The following is a 16,686-nucleotide window of genomic DNA, read 5'->3' on the forward strand; positions in this document are numbered from 1 at the left end:
CTGCGGCTGGGGTCTCAGCCGGGAACAGGAGAGCGCAGTGGCTGAGTGACACCAGGCAAGAAAACTGGCTTGACAATTCGCCCCAGGAACCAGGTAAGCGGCAAAGCAAGACGAGCCTTCACACACACACACACACACACACAGCGCTTTTGTGCTTCAGGTTTTTGAAAATCACACACCAGCAACAACTATCCGAAAGGGTACGGTGCCGGAGACGCAGGCCCCGGCAGTCCCGGAGCGGTTCCAGGACGGGCAGGGGGTGGAAACAGGAAAATGTCACTTTTACAGGATGACGGGATAGAGACTTTCAGGATCTCCCACTCGCACGCACGCTTCGTACAATCCTAATTCACCCACTTGTCAACCATTACTGCGACCGCTTCTGTGGCATTTTCATCCTCTCCTCCCCCTACACGGCTCTGACTTAGCTTCCCGATGGAGCGCAGCGATCACACTCCTTCCCGGGCAGAGGAAAAGCCACAAAGCGCCTCAGATAACATCACTCGCCTTTTGGAATACGGATATTCTACCAGGAACTGTCAGCAAGCAATAGGATTAACTAGTATTAACAACAGAAAAACCTCTCTGGATATGATTTTTTAACTGCTGGCAAAAGGGAACATGCCTCCACAACTGGAGTTTAAGAACAAAACCATGGAGCAGATGTTTTAATTGTGCTCAGGACCGGATCCGAGGGGAAAAGGCAGCAGGCACGCGGGCGCAACGCTTCCCCCTCCAGCCCCGCGGGCCTACGTGTTTTCTGTTTTGGGGCTCCTACACGTCTCACCGCAGCTCTAGGAGGGGAAGCTGCCTGCGGGGTTCCCTTTCCAGCCTGCTGCCAAAGCCACAGCAAGAAGGAGCGAAGAAGGAGTTTGCTGCCACCTCTTGCTAAAAGGGGCTCAAGGCCTTGTGGGTTTAGGGGAAGGCGGAGGTGTGCTGCAGCCTGCGGATCCACAAAAGGCAGATTCTGCTTTAACCAAAGAACTCGGGCTGCGTGGCGGTAGCATAGAAAAGAACAGCAGCGAAATATATATTGCTGGAAGTAATTTTCACTGGTTTGCACCTTCTCCCAATAATACTCACTTTAGGAATGTAAAACTGCGTGTAGATGAATTATTTTCCTTAAGCTGAAATATGTGTAGCAACCTAAATCCGACGGGGAAGTGGCTAAATCCCAGCTGCGTTCACCGTGGATGGTCAACGCCACATCCCAGAGGAGACTCCAAAGACTTTCACTTCGGTCCATGTCCAAAGGATGACAAGACTCCATTCGGTCCTTGTCTTAAACCTCCGTGTATTCTATCAGACATGTATTGACATTACAGCAATGGAATCTATCGTGAATAAATAGATTTGTCATCTTCTCAAAGTTCTCCTTTGCAGCTTTACACTGAAAAGTGCTGAAGGTCCTCTTGGCATGGTTTGTGTAAGAGACTACCACCGGCGTAAAGACATACCGCATCTTGGTCCTCCAGCATTTTACGTTACAGCTCAGGTACAATAAGAACGAGGAGGATGAGGATCATCACTGGTATTGTCTGTAGTCGCCGAATGGAGTGGGCTGCAGCTGGGAGGGGTCATCTGAAATCTGAGGGCCTGCGAATAAGGCAAGAGGAAAAAAGGCAAATCATAAATACCGAAAGACGAGAGATTCTTCCTGCTAACAGCATGAAACACATCCACAGCATTTTTAATATAACCCCCCTCTAAAATCAATGAAGCCAATAACGAGACTTTACATTTGGGGTTTTTTTTCATTCAAAGGAGTTCAAGAGCTTCATGCCTTGACGAGAGCCTCAGTCCAACACGGACCCGATTTTTATCTCCTTTATTAATGGGGAAATGAATCAGAGCAGCGAGACGGAAACGTTTTCAGTCACCTAAAGGAGCTGGAAACCTATGCCTCGTTGCCCTTCAGCTGAACTCAGCCGCGCTGTAAAGGTTTACCCACGGTAACTTGCCCGACGATAAAGCAAGCCAGCGAAACGGAACAAGCCATTGTGGAGCCGGCCTCCCGACTCCCCTTGCTGACGCTCTGCTGGAGGGCAGCAATACGCTTACTCCAGGCCAATTGTAAAGAGAAGAAATTGTAACGGACAGGTGATACCCTTTCTCTAAAGCGGATTAATTTTAAAATGTCTTTGTATTCCGAAGAGAAATTGTTGTCATTTAGGTTGAATAAAGAACGTCAGTGAACAAACCTGAGAGAGGAAGCCTCGCAGGAGTTACTGGCTTGCTACTAATCCTTTCAGCACTAGTGGTTTTGTCTGTATTCCTCCCAAAATAAGGTGGGGTGACAGAGGTATTAAGTATTTTGCACAGGTAAGTATTGACACAAATGGTTACCGACTCGGCTAACTGACACCTCAGCTTGCATTTTACTTAGGGGGAAAAAAAAAGGGGGATCTAGTTTTTGAAGCAATTTAGAAAAAAAAATAGCTAGCCTGCCAGCACCATCCCTCCTGCCCACAACTTGCTGCGCGCTGTTCCCTCAAACCTGTTGTGGCACCCAGCACTGACTAAAATACTGCTGCCACCATCTGACAGGTTGCGTGGCTGCACCAGGGGACGGGGACAGCAGGGACGTCTGTTTTCAGCCACGCAGCCTCCAGTCGCCCAGCGGGACAGAGCCGATGATATTCCTGTCTCATCAGAAACGTGCGGCTCCTCCTTCATTTTCTACAACCTTAGAAGCTGGCAACGGGGAGAGTAAATTTACTCTGTGTAAGACTGACGACTGGAAGAGGTACGTTAGTAAAGACCGCACTATAAAAGCCTTGCGATACCGTAGTCTGCGGCTCCTTACCGTTTGGAAACTGTGTGGAGGCAAATCTTGTTAACAGAATACCGGCTCCTTCAATTAAAGCTAGGAGAATTCCTCCCATCGCAGCAGATCCGACCATGGCAACAGGTCCATCTAAAAATAAAAAGCACAAAAGGACGCTTTTTACTTCTTTGGTGCATTACTTTGCATGTTGTAGCTCTCTCTCTTTAGTTATAATCTTCCCTATAAGCAGGCTCAGAAGCAGTAATTTTGCATGCATTAAGCCTCATCAGCATCCCCAATAAAAGGATAATTACTGGGCAACTCCCCCCCTCTTCCTCAAGGAAACAAAGGAACACCGGTAACGTTGGAGAACGTAATTATTACTTTCATAAGCACAGGACAAAAGTTTCGGATTATCTTTCAGTTTCTCTGGGAAAGTAAATTCCAATTTGGGTACGACAGACCGTTGCTACACTACAACGATGAGAACTGTACATTTACAAGTTTTTTAAATGATATCCTCGGTTTCTTACTTCTTGCAGCTAAGATGGCTCCGGTCAGGGCTCCGCTTGTGATTGAATTCCATGGATCTTCTTTCCCTCTCATTCTGACCATACTGCAGTCAATCATGGAGAAGAGACCTCCCCAGACAGCAAAGCTACCTGGTAAAAAACAAACCAAAACCAGTTTAGAGGAAGCAGACAAGCCAGCCACGCTGCAGCCGTATAACCAAGAGATGGCGTAGTATCAGCGTGCTTGCTTACAGACACGGAAGTCTATTCAAACTCACGAAGAACCAAACGCAGGTTAAAACCAAGACTGAGAAAAATTCTCAACCCACCAGGTGACACGCATATTACACGTACACACACTTTATATATAGGCTCCCTAATTTATATTTCATGACAGAAAGCTTATCAAACAGTGATTATAATGGAACTTCCATCCTAATAAAGCCAGATTAGCTCAGGGAACTTCCATATTTTTCACTTTTTAAACATATTTCCTCCTAGCGAATGATGCACAGGCGTTTCGCACCTTCTCCTAACCCTGCTCCTGGAGCCTCAGAAGATCGGTACTGGTCGGTATTGCGTGGCAGATGCAAAGAGAATGCCAGTTTTCTAAATACAAATTCTGAAGTCTTTTAACAATAACGTGTATTATAAATGAAAATAAACTTTGATCTCCAGGTTCATTTTGGGAAAAATACTATTTAGATTGAGTTCAGCCCTCCTTAATTTGAGGTGTCTTAACGCTGTAGACCAGCTAAAAACCCAGAGGTGCCTCTCTCTGTGCGGAGCCACCGCAGGCTGCAGCCACAAAGCCCTTTCAGCCTGGGGCCCCAGTTCTTTAAGCAGTTCTGCCGCCGCCGATGTTCCCCCGCTCAACACCACCCTCCCGTTTTCTCCTTCTGGAATGTCTTCATTCAATTTGCCTGTCAGAATGGCACAGCGTGGTGCCTGACCACAGGGAGACCTTTGAGGCCAGGACATCATTTGGACTCAAGCTGCGGTTTTGTGGTTTTTAGACTTTCGCTCACAAAATTCACTTCATAAAAATGACTGAAATTTACCTAGCTGACCCCAGGGGAACAGTCTGAAATCCTACCCACACCCACCCATCCGCTTCGTTGTTTCTCCAAGTTTGATTATTCCTTTTAACCAGTCAATTCTGTTTATTTTAAAACCCTGCGCACAACGCGCAGGCTCCCAGGCAGCTCTGCCCAGAGCTGGTTAAAATGCAACAAAATTATTAACCCTGGCTTATCACTCCGTGAACACAAGCGTGTTTCCTCCACACCAAACTAATTCTGGATGCGCCAGAACCATATTTACCCATCGCTTGGACTAACAAACCCCGCTGAAACACGGCTGGCCCACAGCTCAGGTGTCACTGCGCTTGTACTGCGTTATACTCCCAAACTCGGTTATCTACCAACAGTCGACTGACTGCAACACCACCACAAAATTAATTACCTCCCAGTTGTGGAGCCCTTGTTTTAATAGCTGTCAAACTTCCCCGCAGCCGGTGGTTTACACCCTACAATAAAAGAGAAAGGAGAGTTAAGATAAAAGAGTGAAGTCTTACAGCCAATCTGACCGTATATAGCAAAAACTCGCCACAGGCCCAACCTATTTCTGAGCACCCTCTGCTGCTGTGATCAGCAGCGGACAGAAACTGCATTTTACCCACACTTTAGTATTTATCACTCCCTTATAATATACCCGTCAACTGCAGAAATGAATTACAGCCATCAGGCATTAAACGATTTGAGTTCAAAGTTTGTTTGAGTGGCCCAGTGGGGACCGAACGAGACATTTAAGGTAACGCTTCTGGCAAGGTAAGCGTATTTCTTTTTCAGGTGTGTCATTTCTTTGTTCCTATCTGATGCCCGGTCACTTGACCGAGTTTGCACACAGGACGCCAGCGGAGCAAACGGCAGCATCAGGTGCCGCAGGGAGGAGACGCTGTCCCTGGAGAACAGGGAAATCCACCCGGAGGAAGAACGCCACGGGGCTGCGTTAGAGGAAAACTGTACGCCGTTGTATTACATTTCCATCCGTATTTTACTTATTTTAGTACAAGCACCTCAACCCTGTTGCAGATGCCCACATACCAGGAGCCATGTGCTCGGCTGGCAGCGGCAATCTCACCACTTGTCCCAAATTTAGTCACTCCTGCTGGTCAGCGGAGCGTTTAGTCCTCGTCTCATCAGCCCCGTCTCAGTAGCTACGAGAAGCAAGCAGTTCAGCTTCTAAACGTAGCGCTGAGCCTTCCAGAGCCTAACGCTAAACGCGTCATCCAGGACCCCACAGAAGTATGGCTACGTATCTTCCCACGCTTTAAGAAGATTTAAAGAACGTACACCCAAGTTTTATTTTCGATACAAGCACTCAGAAGCGTGGACAGGTTTATTTAATAAGTCTTAAGCACAATTAAGAACGTAGTTAAGCATATAATCCTTTTCAAGTTACGCGCCTGCAGGATCTGACTGGTTTGGAAACATTTATTTACAAAACTTACCTCAAACTGATGGCTTATTAAGAAATTTTAGGCAAACAAATTGTCACACAGTAACACCAAAAACCGCTCAACAGAAACCCCTTTTATATGAAGCCAGAGAAATGTTTTAAAACAAATGTTCGAGTAGAAATAGGATCTTATTTTATCGCATGTCTCTACAGCAGGTTGATAGCCAAAATTTCACAGCAGAAATCCTGAAAGTCGAAACATCTTGACCAACTTGCATTGGCTAAACTTTAACTTTCATGTTTACACACGCTTCTGCGTTTAAACAAAACCTGACTATCAAAGAAATCCAGTTAATAAAAAATGTTAATAACTAAGTAGGAGATTAATTAAAGAAAATAATACCCCCTAATATAAATCTGAGGGAGAAAAAGATCCTTCCTTCGAGTCTTTGCATTTCTTAAAAAGAAAGGGAGAGGGGCAGGCCAGAAGGGGAAGAACAGCCCGGGCTTCACATCTTTCCGTGCAGACAGAACCGACGGCAGACGATCAGCCGAGACGGACATGTTCTGCTGCACCCTCCACTTAATCAGTCCCGCTCACTGCACGGGGGTTTCTCCTCCTTTACCTTTGGCTGGCCAGATTCACCGTCGATGGACAGAGAAAGCAGGACCGCGCTCTGAATGCACTCTCAAATGATTGTACTTACCACTGGGGAATTTCTGAACCCCTTGATAGCTTGGAAAATGCCACCTCCTATCGCTCCCATCGTGAAAGCACCTCCGCAGTCATCTACTATCCTCCAGGGACTATAAAGAAAAATAAAGATGAAAATACTAAATTCCATCACGTTAAACCGTGCAGGTAACTGGAATGGATCCACCGCTCACGCACTGAGTGTAACTGGAGCGAAAATCAAGCCTGCCAGCTGTATTGTCTCGCACCCAGCTTGCTGAGCAGACAGCATCAACGCACAGGCACGGGTCATACTACAGCAAAACAAACTCGACTTTTGCCGAGAGTCTACTGACCCGTCTCCCTAGAGCGGTAAGTATCAAATACACAGAAGGACTGCCTGAACTCCTCACACAAGGCAGAAAGATGTTATTTCCATCGTGGAAAACTTCTGCAGAATTCCAGCTCTGCCCTACTTATGGAGTGTAAATAGCTTCGAATTTATTGTTCTCATTTTTGTCTTGACCTACAGAAAACTTAGGCGGCAAATTCAATGAGACTCAGTTCACAGCTGGCGCAAAACACCGCTCTCCTGAATTACTCATGCTTTTCATTAGTTCTGGTTTTTTAAATGAGAGACTTCAAAGTCATCTTTCGTTAAACTGAAAAGGTTTTTCCTGACGCATCCTGGATCTTTGAAGTTCATTCAAACAAAACACAGACCTAGGCAGAGGTCCAGAAGGCCACGATTCCAGCCTCCCAACAACACGGAGCGTCGAACGTTTCCGACCAGCGAGCAAAAGCTTTGCCGCAGAAAGAGCGCCTTCCTCGCAGCAAACGCTTTCAACACCAGTGAGACGAGCTTTAATTTGGGGCTCAAACCCGCTGCCAAGCACTAAGAGCCTTGTAACTCCCCACCACTAAACTGAACTAAACTAGGTGAGCCCTAACCTGCTATTAACCTCTGTTGCCACTGCTGGTAATTTTGAAGCATAAAATAACCAAGTTATTTTGTTTCTTTCATCTTATATCAAAATCTTAGGGCAGAAGCCAAGCGCTCAGATGATTGTAACTCCTGCACTGGCAATAATCAGCAAACCTGGCAAAAACCAGACCACAACAACAGGCAGGGTCGCAAAAGCGAACGCTACGGCAAGCTCGGTGTTCACGTTAGCAAATCACAGACGTGAGCATCGATGCGCATTTCTGACTTCACTCCGAATCGCACGTTTCTGTTCTTGAGGACTCCCTACAACATCCAGCTCCCGCACGTGAGACTACACCTTCACTGATCCATTTTGAATCTGCCACTTTTCTACTTTGCGGAATACGCTAATGCTCTTTCGCTGTAAGGAGGGACAAACGTCATCGCTTCGCCCCAGACCCCTCGCTGTACTGCAGATTTTGTCACGAGGCTTTTTTTTTTTTTCTTCCTGCAAAAAATTCCAAAATTTGCAGTCCTTCCTCCTCCACGTTCTCCCAGTCTCCTCGCTTTCACGACCTATTTCCGAATCTCTCCCTGCCTCCGCAGCCGCTTTAATCAGAGCACGTTAGCTCATCTAAACGAAGGTAAATTGCTTGTTTGCACACACGGCATTGTTCGCTTGCTTTGCTTTTGCATCTTGGCATGGCTCGGCTGTCCTGAACGCACCAGGACCCCACCAAAAGTCACCACTGATCATCCCAGTGCCATCCAGGCCCCAAACCCACACTGGTTCAGGAGACAGTGGAAGGACTGCACGTTATTCCACCACACATCGCCCTTCTTTTTTATTGCTCTGCCTGCAACGTGCTTTCATCTCATACTCCTTACAAATCCCCTCTAGCTTTGACTGAATTATTTAGCCCCATTTCACATTTTATTTTCCTTCCCCTGTTTCCTGCATTTAATGATCAGGAAAAGGTTACAGGCACACTGTTGTCAGAGATGCCAAGATGAAAAGCAACTAAGTCTTTCGTCTCAGGCTTTTTTTTTTTGGTTGTTGTTTTGTTCTTCTCCACATCTCCTGTCCAGATTTTGATCTACTCTGTTATGAATAAAACATCTCATCACAAATCTCCTCCTTCGTTCGCTTGCTAACAGTGATCTTGTTAAAAGGCTTTCTGGAAATCTAAATAGATTATGTAAAGCGGTCTTCCTTTACCCGCAAGGTCAAAGAATTCCAATTTAGCAAATCATGACTGTTCTTTACAGAAGCTTCGTTAATTAGACCCCAATCACGGAATGCTTTTCTAGATTTTTTTCCATCTTTAACCCTACTTCAGATGTCAAACTCATTAGCTGTTACCTTTGGGGTTCTTAATTTTCCTTTTAAACTATCCTCCAAGCCTCCGCAGGAGCAGCTTTTAAATGAGCAAACGTCTTTGATACCAGCACAGCCATTTGCTGCGTCAGCTCCTTTGAACTCCCGGACAGATGCCGCGTGCAGCTGAAAGCCGACACAAAACACCCCACGGTCCCTGGCCTCAGTAGAGGAGAGAATCAGAAGAGAATAGAAGAGATTATTCCATTATTAATTTGGCACTTAGCTACGAGCTTAATGTTACTGTTAATTGTTTCCCTGACTTTAAGGGGACGCCTCCCAGTAGGGAAACGATGTGCTCACTGCTACACGCAAGGTAAGGTCGGATGCGTGCTCCCAATGGCAACCGAGATCGCTTAGAGATGAGGAGAGCAGAGGCCAGGACTTCGCTTACGCCCGGGGCAGCCACAAACCAGCTCCACTGGCCGGAGCGGCTGAGGATACCCCACACCTCAGGGAGCTGCGGTGGCTTACAGCACTGCTTGGCTCGATAAAAAAGAGGAGAAGGAGCGAGGAAAGCCGGCGGGTGCCACGCCAGCTCTGGCTGCCCGTGAGCTCTCAGAGGGGTGAAGCGTCCCTCCACGCTCCACGGCTGCCTGCAGCTCTCCTGAACCACGAGAGTCAGAAGCCACCGCATTTTAAACGAACAAAGCTGCCTTTTCTCAGCGCCGACGGTTCAGCAGGGCGCCGGCCTGACGCCAGCTCTGCTGCAGAAGGGCAGCACTTCATCCTCATCGTTGAACCGTCGTGACATGCCAGCCTGAACCTCTGCCTCCCCCGTCAGCCATTCGGGGCACTCCCAGCACAGACGAGACCACGTAACGATCTGTGCTTCTAACGAAGGCGACTGCGGTGCAAATTGCAGCCAGGTCCTACAGTGTCACCTTCCAGCGAGGTCACGCTGCTCCCAGAAACAGCAGCTCCCAGGGGGCTGAAACCCCCCACGTCGCTGCAGGGAGAGAGAGATAACGGGGTGACCAGCAGCAAAACGGGACGAAACGGTGTGGGGCCCCCAACGCCTTAGCAGCAAAACAAGGGGGAAGGAGATTACCCGGAGCCCACAGCAATCAATAAATAAATACAATTTATTTTGCTGACGTCCCAAACTTTGTGCGGTAGGAAGGCGGAGCTGACATTTACTGAGAAACTTAAAAAGCGGCAGCAGAGCCCTCCGCCAAGCTTTGGGAAGAGTCGTGTGAACAGCCACAGGTCACCATTTGCAGAGGCGAGCAGAATGCTGTGTGCTTAACCCTGACCCTCGGGATCCCGATGTTTTATTACTGCAAATAAAACCCCTTCAGTTCCAACCAAGGCGGCTGCGGACGCTTACAAAGACACCGCTGACAGGCGATGGGATGCCGATGCCACCAGAGCGGCACGGAGGCGGGGGAAGGGGGCGGGCAGAGCCGCCGGGCCCGGCGGGGACGCGGCGGGGGTGCAGGCCAGAGGCCCGGGCACGGCGCAGGCCGCAGGGCCTAGCCGCCACGCCGGTCGTCCCCGCCCCACAGCGCTCAGGGAGGCTCCGCCGGGCTCGGTACCGGCGGGGCTTTGGCTGCCCAGGCCCCGAGCCACGGGGCTGCCCCTCAGGCGGCGCGGCCCGGCCTCCCCCGCCGCCTCTCCCTCAGAGGGGCCCGGCCAAGGTCACGCACGCACACGCACACCCACCCCCGCGGCGGAGCGGCCCCAGGGAGTGCCCGCCCCGCCTCACCCCGCCCGGTCCGGCTCGGCTCGGCTCGGCTCGACCCGACTCAGCCAGGCCCGGCCCGGTCCCGCCGCCCCCCCGGCCGCCGCCGCGGGCCGCTCACCAGGGCTCGCGCGCGTACTCCTCCATCTTCCCAGCCGCCACCGCCCTCGCCCGCCTTCCCGCCGCGCCGATTGGCTCAGCGCCTCCCCGCCGCGGCCAATCGGGGCGGAGGGCGGGACTGAGCGGCGGGGAAAGGGAGGAGTGCGCGTGCGCTGTGCCCCCTTCGCCCCGCCCGCGCCGTTTGCAGGGGCCGCTGCGTCATGGCGTCACGGGCCCGCGGGCTGGGGGAGCTGTGAGGTCGTGGAGCCCAGCCGTCGCGTAGCACTGCCACGTCCCCCCCAAACCGTGTCCCCAAGCACCACATCTCCCCGGGCTTTAGATACCCCCAGGGACGGGGACTCAGCCCCTGCCCTGGGCAGCCTGGGCCAGGGCCCGACAGCCCTTTGGGGGAAGGAGTTTTCCCTAATACCCAACCCAAACCTGCCCTGGCGCAGCTTGAGGCCGTTCCCTCTCGTCCCATCGCTTGTTCCTGGGGAGCAGAGACCGACCCCCCCGGCTCCAGCCTCCTTTCAGGCAGTTGCAGAGAGCGATGAGGGCTCCCCTCAGCCTCCTCTTCTCCAGGCTGAGCCCCCCCAGCTCCCCCAGCCGCTCCTCCCCAGCCTTGGGCTCCAGCCCCTGCCCCAGCCTCGCTGCCCTGCTCTGGCCACACTCCAGCCCCTCCATGGCCTTCGTGGGGTGAGGGGCCCAGCGCTGAGCACAGCATTCGAGGGGCGGCCTCACCAGTGCCCAGCACAGGGGTACCATCACCTCCCTGGCCCTGCTGGCCACACTACTCCTGATACAAGCCAGGATGCCACTGGCCCCCTTGGCCACCTGGGCACACTGCTGGCTCATGTTCAGCGGCTGTCGACCAGCACCCCCAGGTCCTTTCCTGCCGGGCAGCTCCCAGCCGCTCCTCCCCACGCCTGCAGCGGTGCCTGGGGTTGCTGTGCCCCCAGTGCAGGACCCGGCCCTGAGCCTTGCTGCCCCTCACCCAGTGGCCTGGGCCCATCGCCCCAGCCTGGCCAGGGCCCTCTGCAGAGCCTCCCTGCCCCCCAGCAGATCAACGCTCCCACCCAACGTGGTGTCGGCTGCCAACTGACTGAGGGTGCCCTCGATCCCCTCCTCCAGATCATCGATAAAGATATTGAACAGGACTGGCCCCAGTACCAGCCCTGGGGAGCACCACTGGTGACCGGCTGCCAGCTGGGTTTGACTCCATTCACCACCACTCTTTGGCCCGGCCATCCAGCCAGGTTTTTACCCAGCGAAGCGTACGCCTGTCCAAGCCATGAGCAGCCAGTTTCTCCAGGAGAAACTGTGGGAAATGATGTCAAAGGCTTTGCTAAAGCCCAGGTGGACAACGTCCACAGCCTTCCCCTCACCCACTGAGGGTCACCTTGCCATAGAAGGAGATCAGGTTGGTCAAGCAGGACCTGCCTTTCATAAACCCATCCTCTTATAAACCATCGTCTGCCGGGCCCATCGGCCCCACTCCTGCTGTCCTCAGGCACAGCCATCAGCGTGTGTCCCTGGGGAAGGGGAGAGGGCTGGCTATGGGTGCCCTATGGGTGCAGGTCGGGGGGCTAAGGAGAGGCTCCGGCGCAGAAAAAAAAGCACATGTGTTTCTGTCATGGCGCTCTGACAAAGGCCTGAAACACAAAGCAGCTTTTATTTAGCCCTCTAATAAGCAGCACCTGTAGTAAAAGCGTGAGCAAATCCGAGGGGCAGGAGTCAGCTCTGCCGATCTTTGAGACTTCAGGCAACCGATCTGTCTGTAAATGCATCCCAACAGAAAATGCTGTCAGCAGCCTGGAAGTGGAAGTGGAGAAGAAGCCTGGTGGTACCCGGCTGAGCGGGAGGAGGACGCCTGCCTGGCGACGGAGGGTTTGGTGCAGGGTGACGTGCCCGCACTGAGGGCGTCCATCCCGCCGGAGCTGCCGGTGGGAGCAGCGCCCACCTCGCTCCTGGTGCTGCTGAATCAACTGGGCTGACCTCGAGGTGTCCCTGGGGACGCTCCTGTGGGCCGGGCAGCGTGGGCGAGAGCTGGGCACCTCAAGAGATGGCGCCTGCGAGAGGGCAGCTCTCCTGGGAGGCTGGGAAGGCAGAGCTGAAAACCAGAGAATGAGTCTCTGTGTTGGCAGCAAACGCCAGGGCAGCCTGCAGCACCCCCGAAGCCTTTCCCTACATGTTTGCAAGCGCTTTAAGTTGTAAATTGCTTATTCTTTTCACACTCCTAATTTAACCTTACACACTGCGCTCTCTTGTAAGGGTGGTAAATCATTCGGTTGCAACGGGCGATGCGGATTGTGCACCAAGGCACTTAATTGCTCTAATAAATCATGGGTTGAAGCAATGGAAAGGAGCTGAAATGCTCCACCTGCTTTAATTTGCTGTTTTCGAAGGCTTTAAAAGACTCCCCGCGAGTGGAAGCCTTCGTGGTCCGAGTGCGGCGGTGGCACGTTTGTCCTTTTTTGAGGCGGGATGGGAGCAGAGGGCGATGCAGTAATGGAGATTACCAGAAGGTGGTATTGTGGCTTCTGCTTTGGCAAAGGAGGGGAGATGGGAAGAGTGGAAAATCTCATCCTCGTCCCAGCCGCCGTAGCCTGGTCAAGCCTGGGAGCAGACCTCTCGTCTCCTCTGTCACCGCTGTGGCTGGTCCCACACTGGATGTTGCAGTAACCCTTGTCCTCGCCCCTGATGAGTGGCAGGTTAATTATATCAATCTGAACGCTCGTTCTGGTCATCGCTTTCACAAGCAGTGGGAGAGCTGGTGAAACTCCCTGCCAAGCCCATCTGATGCTTGAGTTGCAGTGGCCAAAGTCACCAAAGGGACCTCCAGTATCTCAGCTGGGGGCACTGGGGGCCCCCCCCGGCAGGCTGCTGGAAGGTGCTCAAGGGCTTTCTGGGGTTTTCTGAATTTCCCTGCGGCCAGGAGCCGGTTCCTTTCCCGATATATAATGTCTTCTCCACACTTCCCTCGCTCTTGCGTGAGCAGGTGTTTTGCGGAGGGAGGTTTGGGGTGAAGCTGCAGTTGGGTTTGGCGAAGAAGCAGTTTCTGACGCTGGCCATGGGAACAACGTGTTCCAGAGCAGCCGCGTGTCCCAACCAGGCAGGGAGATGACACTTGCTTTCTCAAGGAACATCTTATAAAGTGAAAAAAAGATCAGTGCGTTTAACCTTTCCTCCTCCAGGCTCTGAAGGAAAGGCAAATAAAACAGATTAGAGGAATCCATTCCATTTTCAGTTGTCCTTTATCAGCTAATAGGAAAAAATAAAGGAATATGGACAATCCTAGGTGGTGGCACGAGAGATGGGGGGCATGGAAAGCTGTCCCAGCTCTGCCAGAGAGCCTGTACATGCACCTGGAAAAGGTACTTAATCTGACTCTGTCCCAGTTCCTCATCTCTAAGACGTGGTTAATCATGTTGCTGTGTTTCAAAGGAGCGTTGTGCAGAAATATTCATTAGTGCCTCCGAGGTGCTCAGTTGCTATGGAGATGGGGATCCTGATAAATGCGGAGACTGACGGAGCCTCGGCGGAGATTTGGAGCTGCTGGGAGCTCCTCTGCACCAAACCGCACCGTACCGCACCGTGCCGTGCTCTCCTGACGGGCACAGCTTCAAAGGGCCCGTGGTGGCTGGAGCCGGCTGCGGAGCGAGGCCCAAGGGTCCCCACACACGTCCCCCATCCCACTTGCTGGTGGCCCGTGACAGAGCAGCCAGTGTAGACATATCCAGAGCTCCTCTTATTCTGGGGTGAAAACACTAGATTTTCTTTCCAATGTTTTCTTTTTTCCAGCACCGAGAACGCCGTGGAATATGGCACAGAGCTATGCTAAAAGAGATGTGTGACAGCCAAGATAAATTGCAGTAAGACCATCCGCTATAAACCATGACAAGTTTAGGGTGACCCCTGCTCCTCTCCCGGCTTTTCTGCTAATGAAGGAATATTTCTGTGCAAAACCCCGACTCTGGTGTTACCTCTGCACAGCCGGCTCTGCAGCTCAGCGGAGGAGAGCCCGGCAGACGGGGGCTCTCAGATCAGGGAAGGATGTGTGATGCTTCAGGAGAAACTCGGAGCCTCCCAGGTCCCGTTTACGGTTTCTTAGGGAATTTGGTGTCTGGCGCTTCTTATCACAGGAGTCAAGATTCAGGACCAACAAAACAGAGACCTTATCAAGGTGTCGATAGTGATTTTATTCTGTTGAAAACTGATTTACAACACAGGAAAGAGTCATGAAGGAAGGGCAGACAGACAGACAGACAATTCCAGGTGTTCCTCAGCAGTGGAAAGGTTCTTCCTCTGTTTTAGCACCGCAGATTGTCCCTGGGGCTGTCCATGTACCCTGTCCCTGGAGCCAGGGGTGGCACACCCGAGAAAGCCTGGATCTTTCCTGGAAGAGGGACACGCATAGCTATGATCCCTCACTACTTTTTTTTTTTTTTTTGTGCCCTCTCCAGTTGGGAACTGAGCTTCCAGTTTGTTGCTTCCCTTTCACAAGCACTTGCCGTTTGCTCTGGTGACCAAGCACAGCGACGCCACGTAGAAATACCAGGCATTTGGCCATTTCTTCCATCCCCAGACTCTGTTAACTCAAATTTCTCTCCCAGAAGACACAGTGTTAAAACTTTTTGAACTCTGTATCCTGAAAAGCAACCAGAGAGCACGTTAGAGAGGCCCAGGGCTGTAGTAAGGTGGAACAAGCAAGACACTCCTTTGGCTTCTGCGGACGAAGAGGGCACCGAATGGACACCAGTACGCTAAATTCACTCTGGTTCCCGTTGCATTCAGCGCTGTTTGAAGGTGCTGAGGGAAGGAGAAGAGTCGGACTGGGCTGAGGCCAGAAGAAGGTGAAGGGGATGGCCACGTCCCTCCTAGTCCTCGGTGCAAGTGAACACCAAGACGAGGGTCGTGGTATCGGGGAGATAGAAGGGATGGTGCGAAATGGGATGAAATTCAACACGGCAATGTTTAAGGTTATGCACTTGGAAACTAAACCCGACAGTTTCTTCTACAATCTGGAAAAAATCTCGGTCGTGCTGGTGAATCATAGGAAGGCTATGAGCAGGAGCTGGGCGCTGTGATGCCGGAGATAAATGAAATCCTAGAATGCAACAAGGATGCGCATTTCCCGTCAAGATGGGGAATGTCTGGTTTGTAGCACAAGGCATTGGGCGACTCACCTGGAGCACCCTGTGCCTGTGTTCAGGACGGGATCTGAGGCAGGGAGACGGGCAGAGAAGGTAATTAGGCTGACGAGGAAAGTCTTATGAGAGCTTATTTTACAGAAGAAGACCAAAGGCCTGCTTGTTTGGCCTAGCAGAGAGGCCTGAGAGCAGGCAGTAAATTTTAGGAGGATGATAAAGGATGAAGAAAAAAGGATGAAGTTGGCAGGGTAACAAATGGGTACAAAACACTGTGCGTGGGGTAAAGCTGCCTTGAAACTTGGAGAGAGGAAGCTGTCTGTCCCTCTGGGAGAATTTGCAGGTGCCAGTAAGCTGCTTTGTGGATTAGGTTGATGGAAAGTAGGTGCCTCCAGCCAAAGCCCAGGCTTAGGGCACTGCCTGAACCAGAAGCAGGAGAGGCTCAGGAATTTAGGCTGTGCAGAAGGAGGGATGTCTCTGGGGCTTGGCGAGGGGAAAGGGGAGTGTTGTGATGAAGAGCAGCTGCAGAAACACCCCTGCAGAGGACAGGGAATGGGCAGAAGCTCTGATAAAGCGACCCAGGGACGGTGCTGGGGTCAGACTTTGCCAAGCGAGGAGCAGGCGCCGGGCTGGGCTGGCGCTGCCCGCTTCCTCCCCGCTTCCAAGGTGCTGGACTTTGCACATCCTTCGTAAAGAAACCAGTCTGCACCAGCAACATAACCACCCGCCGCCTCTTTCCCCAAGGGGAGAACCAAACCGCACAGATCCTGGAGAGCAGCAGGATAAAGATGAAAAATTGTCTGGGATGGGCGCTTTATTGCCGATTTCAGCCAAGAGCTCTTGCTGTCACGGCAGAAACTCTCCCCTCCTGTAACGGCGGAGACGATCCGTATCTTCGGAGCCACGCTGACCTTTTTATTAGCCCCCCGGCACCAATGGGCACATGCTAGGGATCTGCCTCCCCCACCCCCCAGATCCCCAGCCTGCCAGCTTGTGCATTTTTGCCTGTTTTCTCACTAGGTTGGCCCATTGCCTTTAAAA

The 16,686-nt window shown here is 51.7% G+C and overlaps 1 protein-coding gene across 2 annotated transcripts; it reads right to left on the bottom strand.

Annotated features, from left to right (window-relative positions):
• Window positions 1-584: 584 nt before the first annotated feature.
• Window positions 585-10,629, bottom strand: TIMM17A (translocase of inner mitochondrial membrane 17A). Of its 2 annotated transcripts, none has more exons than XM_087761972.1 (6): window positions 10,521-10,627; window positions 6,447-6,546; window positions 4,744-4,807; window positions 3,301-3,429; window positions 2,807-2,917; window positions 585-1,596 (listed from the first exon to the last, which is right to left on the bottom strand). In XM_087761972.1, exons 1-6 carry the CDS (start codon window positions 10,544-10,546, stop codon window positions 1,526-1,528), a joined length of 501 nt encoding a protein of 166 aa, XP_087618098.1. In that variant the 5' UTR covers window positions 10,547-10,627; the 3' UTR covers window positions 585-1,525. The 2 variants fall into 2 exon arrangements, with proteins under 2 accessions (XP_087618098.1, XP_087618099.1); XM_087761973.1 differs by lacking the exon at window positions 585-1,596 and adding an exon at window positions 1,606-2,694 and having other exon boundaries at window positions 10,521-10,629.
• Between the last annotated feature and the right edge of the window lie 6,057 nt (window positions 10,630-16,686).

Source organism: Nipponia nippon, unplaced genomic scaffold (genome assembly GCF_047370975.1).
Source record: "Nipponia nippon isolate SJK-2023a ecotype South Korea unplaced genomic scaffold, ASM4737097v1 scaffold_25, whole genome shotgun sequence".
NCBI lineage: Eukaryota > Metazoa > Chordata > Aves > Pelecaniformes > Threskiornithidae > Nipponia > Nipponia nippon.

Excerpts from the sequence above, each read along its gene's own strand:
- TIMM17A (XM_087761972.1), bottom strand. The coding sequence starts at position 10,546 with ATGGAGGAGTACGCGCGCGAGCCCTG. Across the intron at positions 6,547-10,520 it reads GAGTACGCGCGCGAGCCCTG|TCCCTGGAGGATAGTAGATG; the intron begins GTGAGCGGCCCG and ends TTTTCTTTATAG. Across the intron at positions 2,918-3,300 it reads AGCCATCTTAGCTGCAAGAA|ATGGACCTGTTGCCATGGTC; the intron begins GTAAGAAACCGA and ends TTTTATTTTTAG.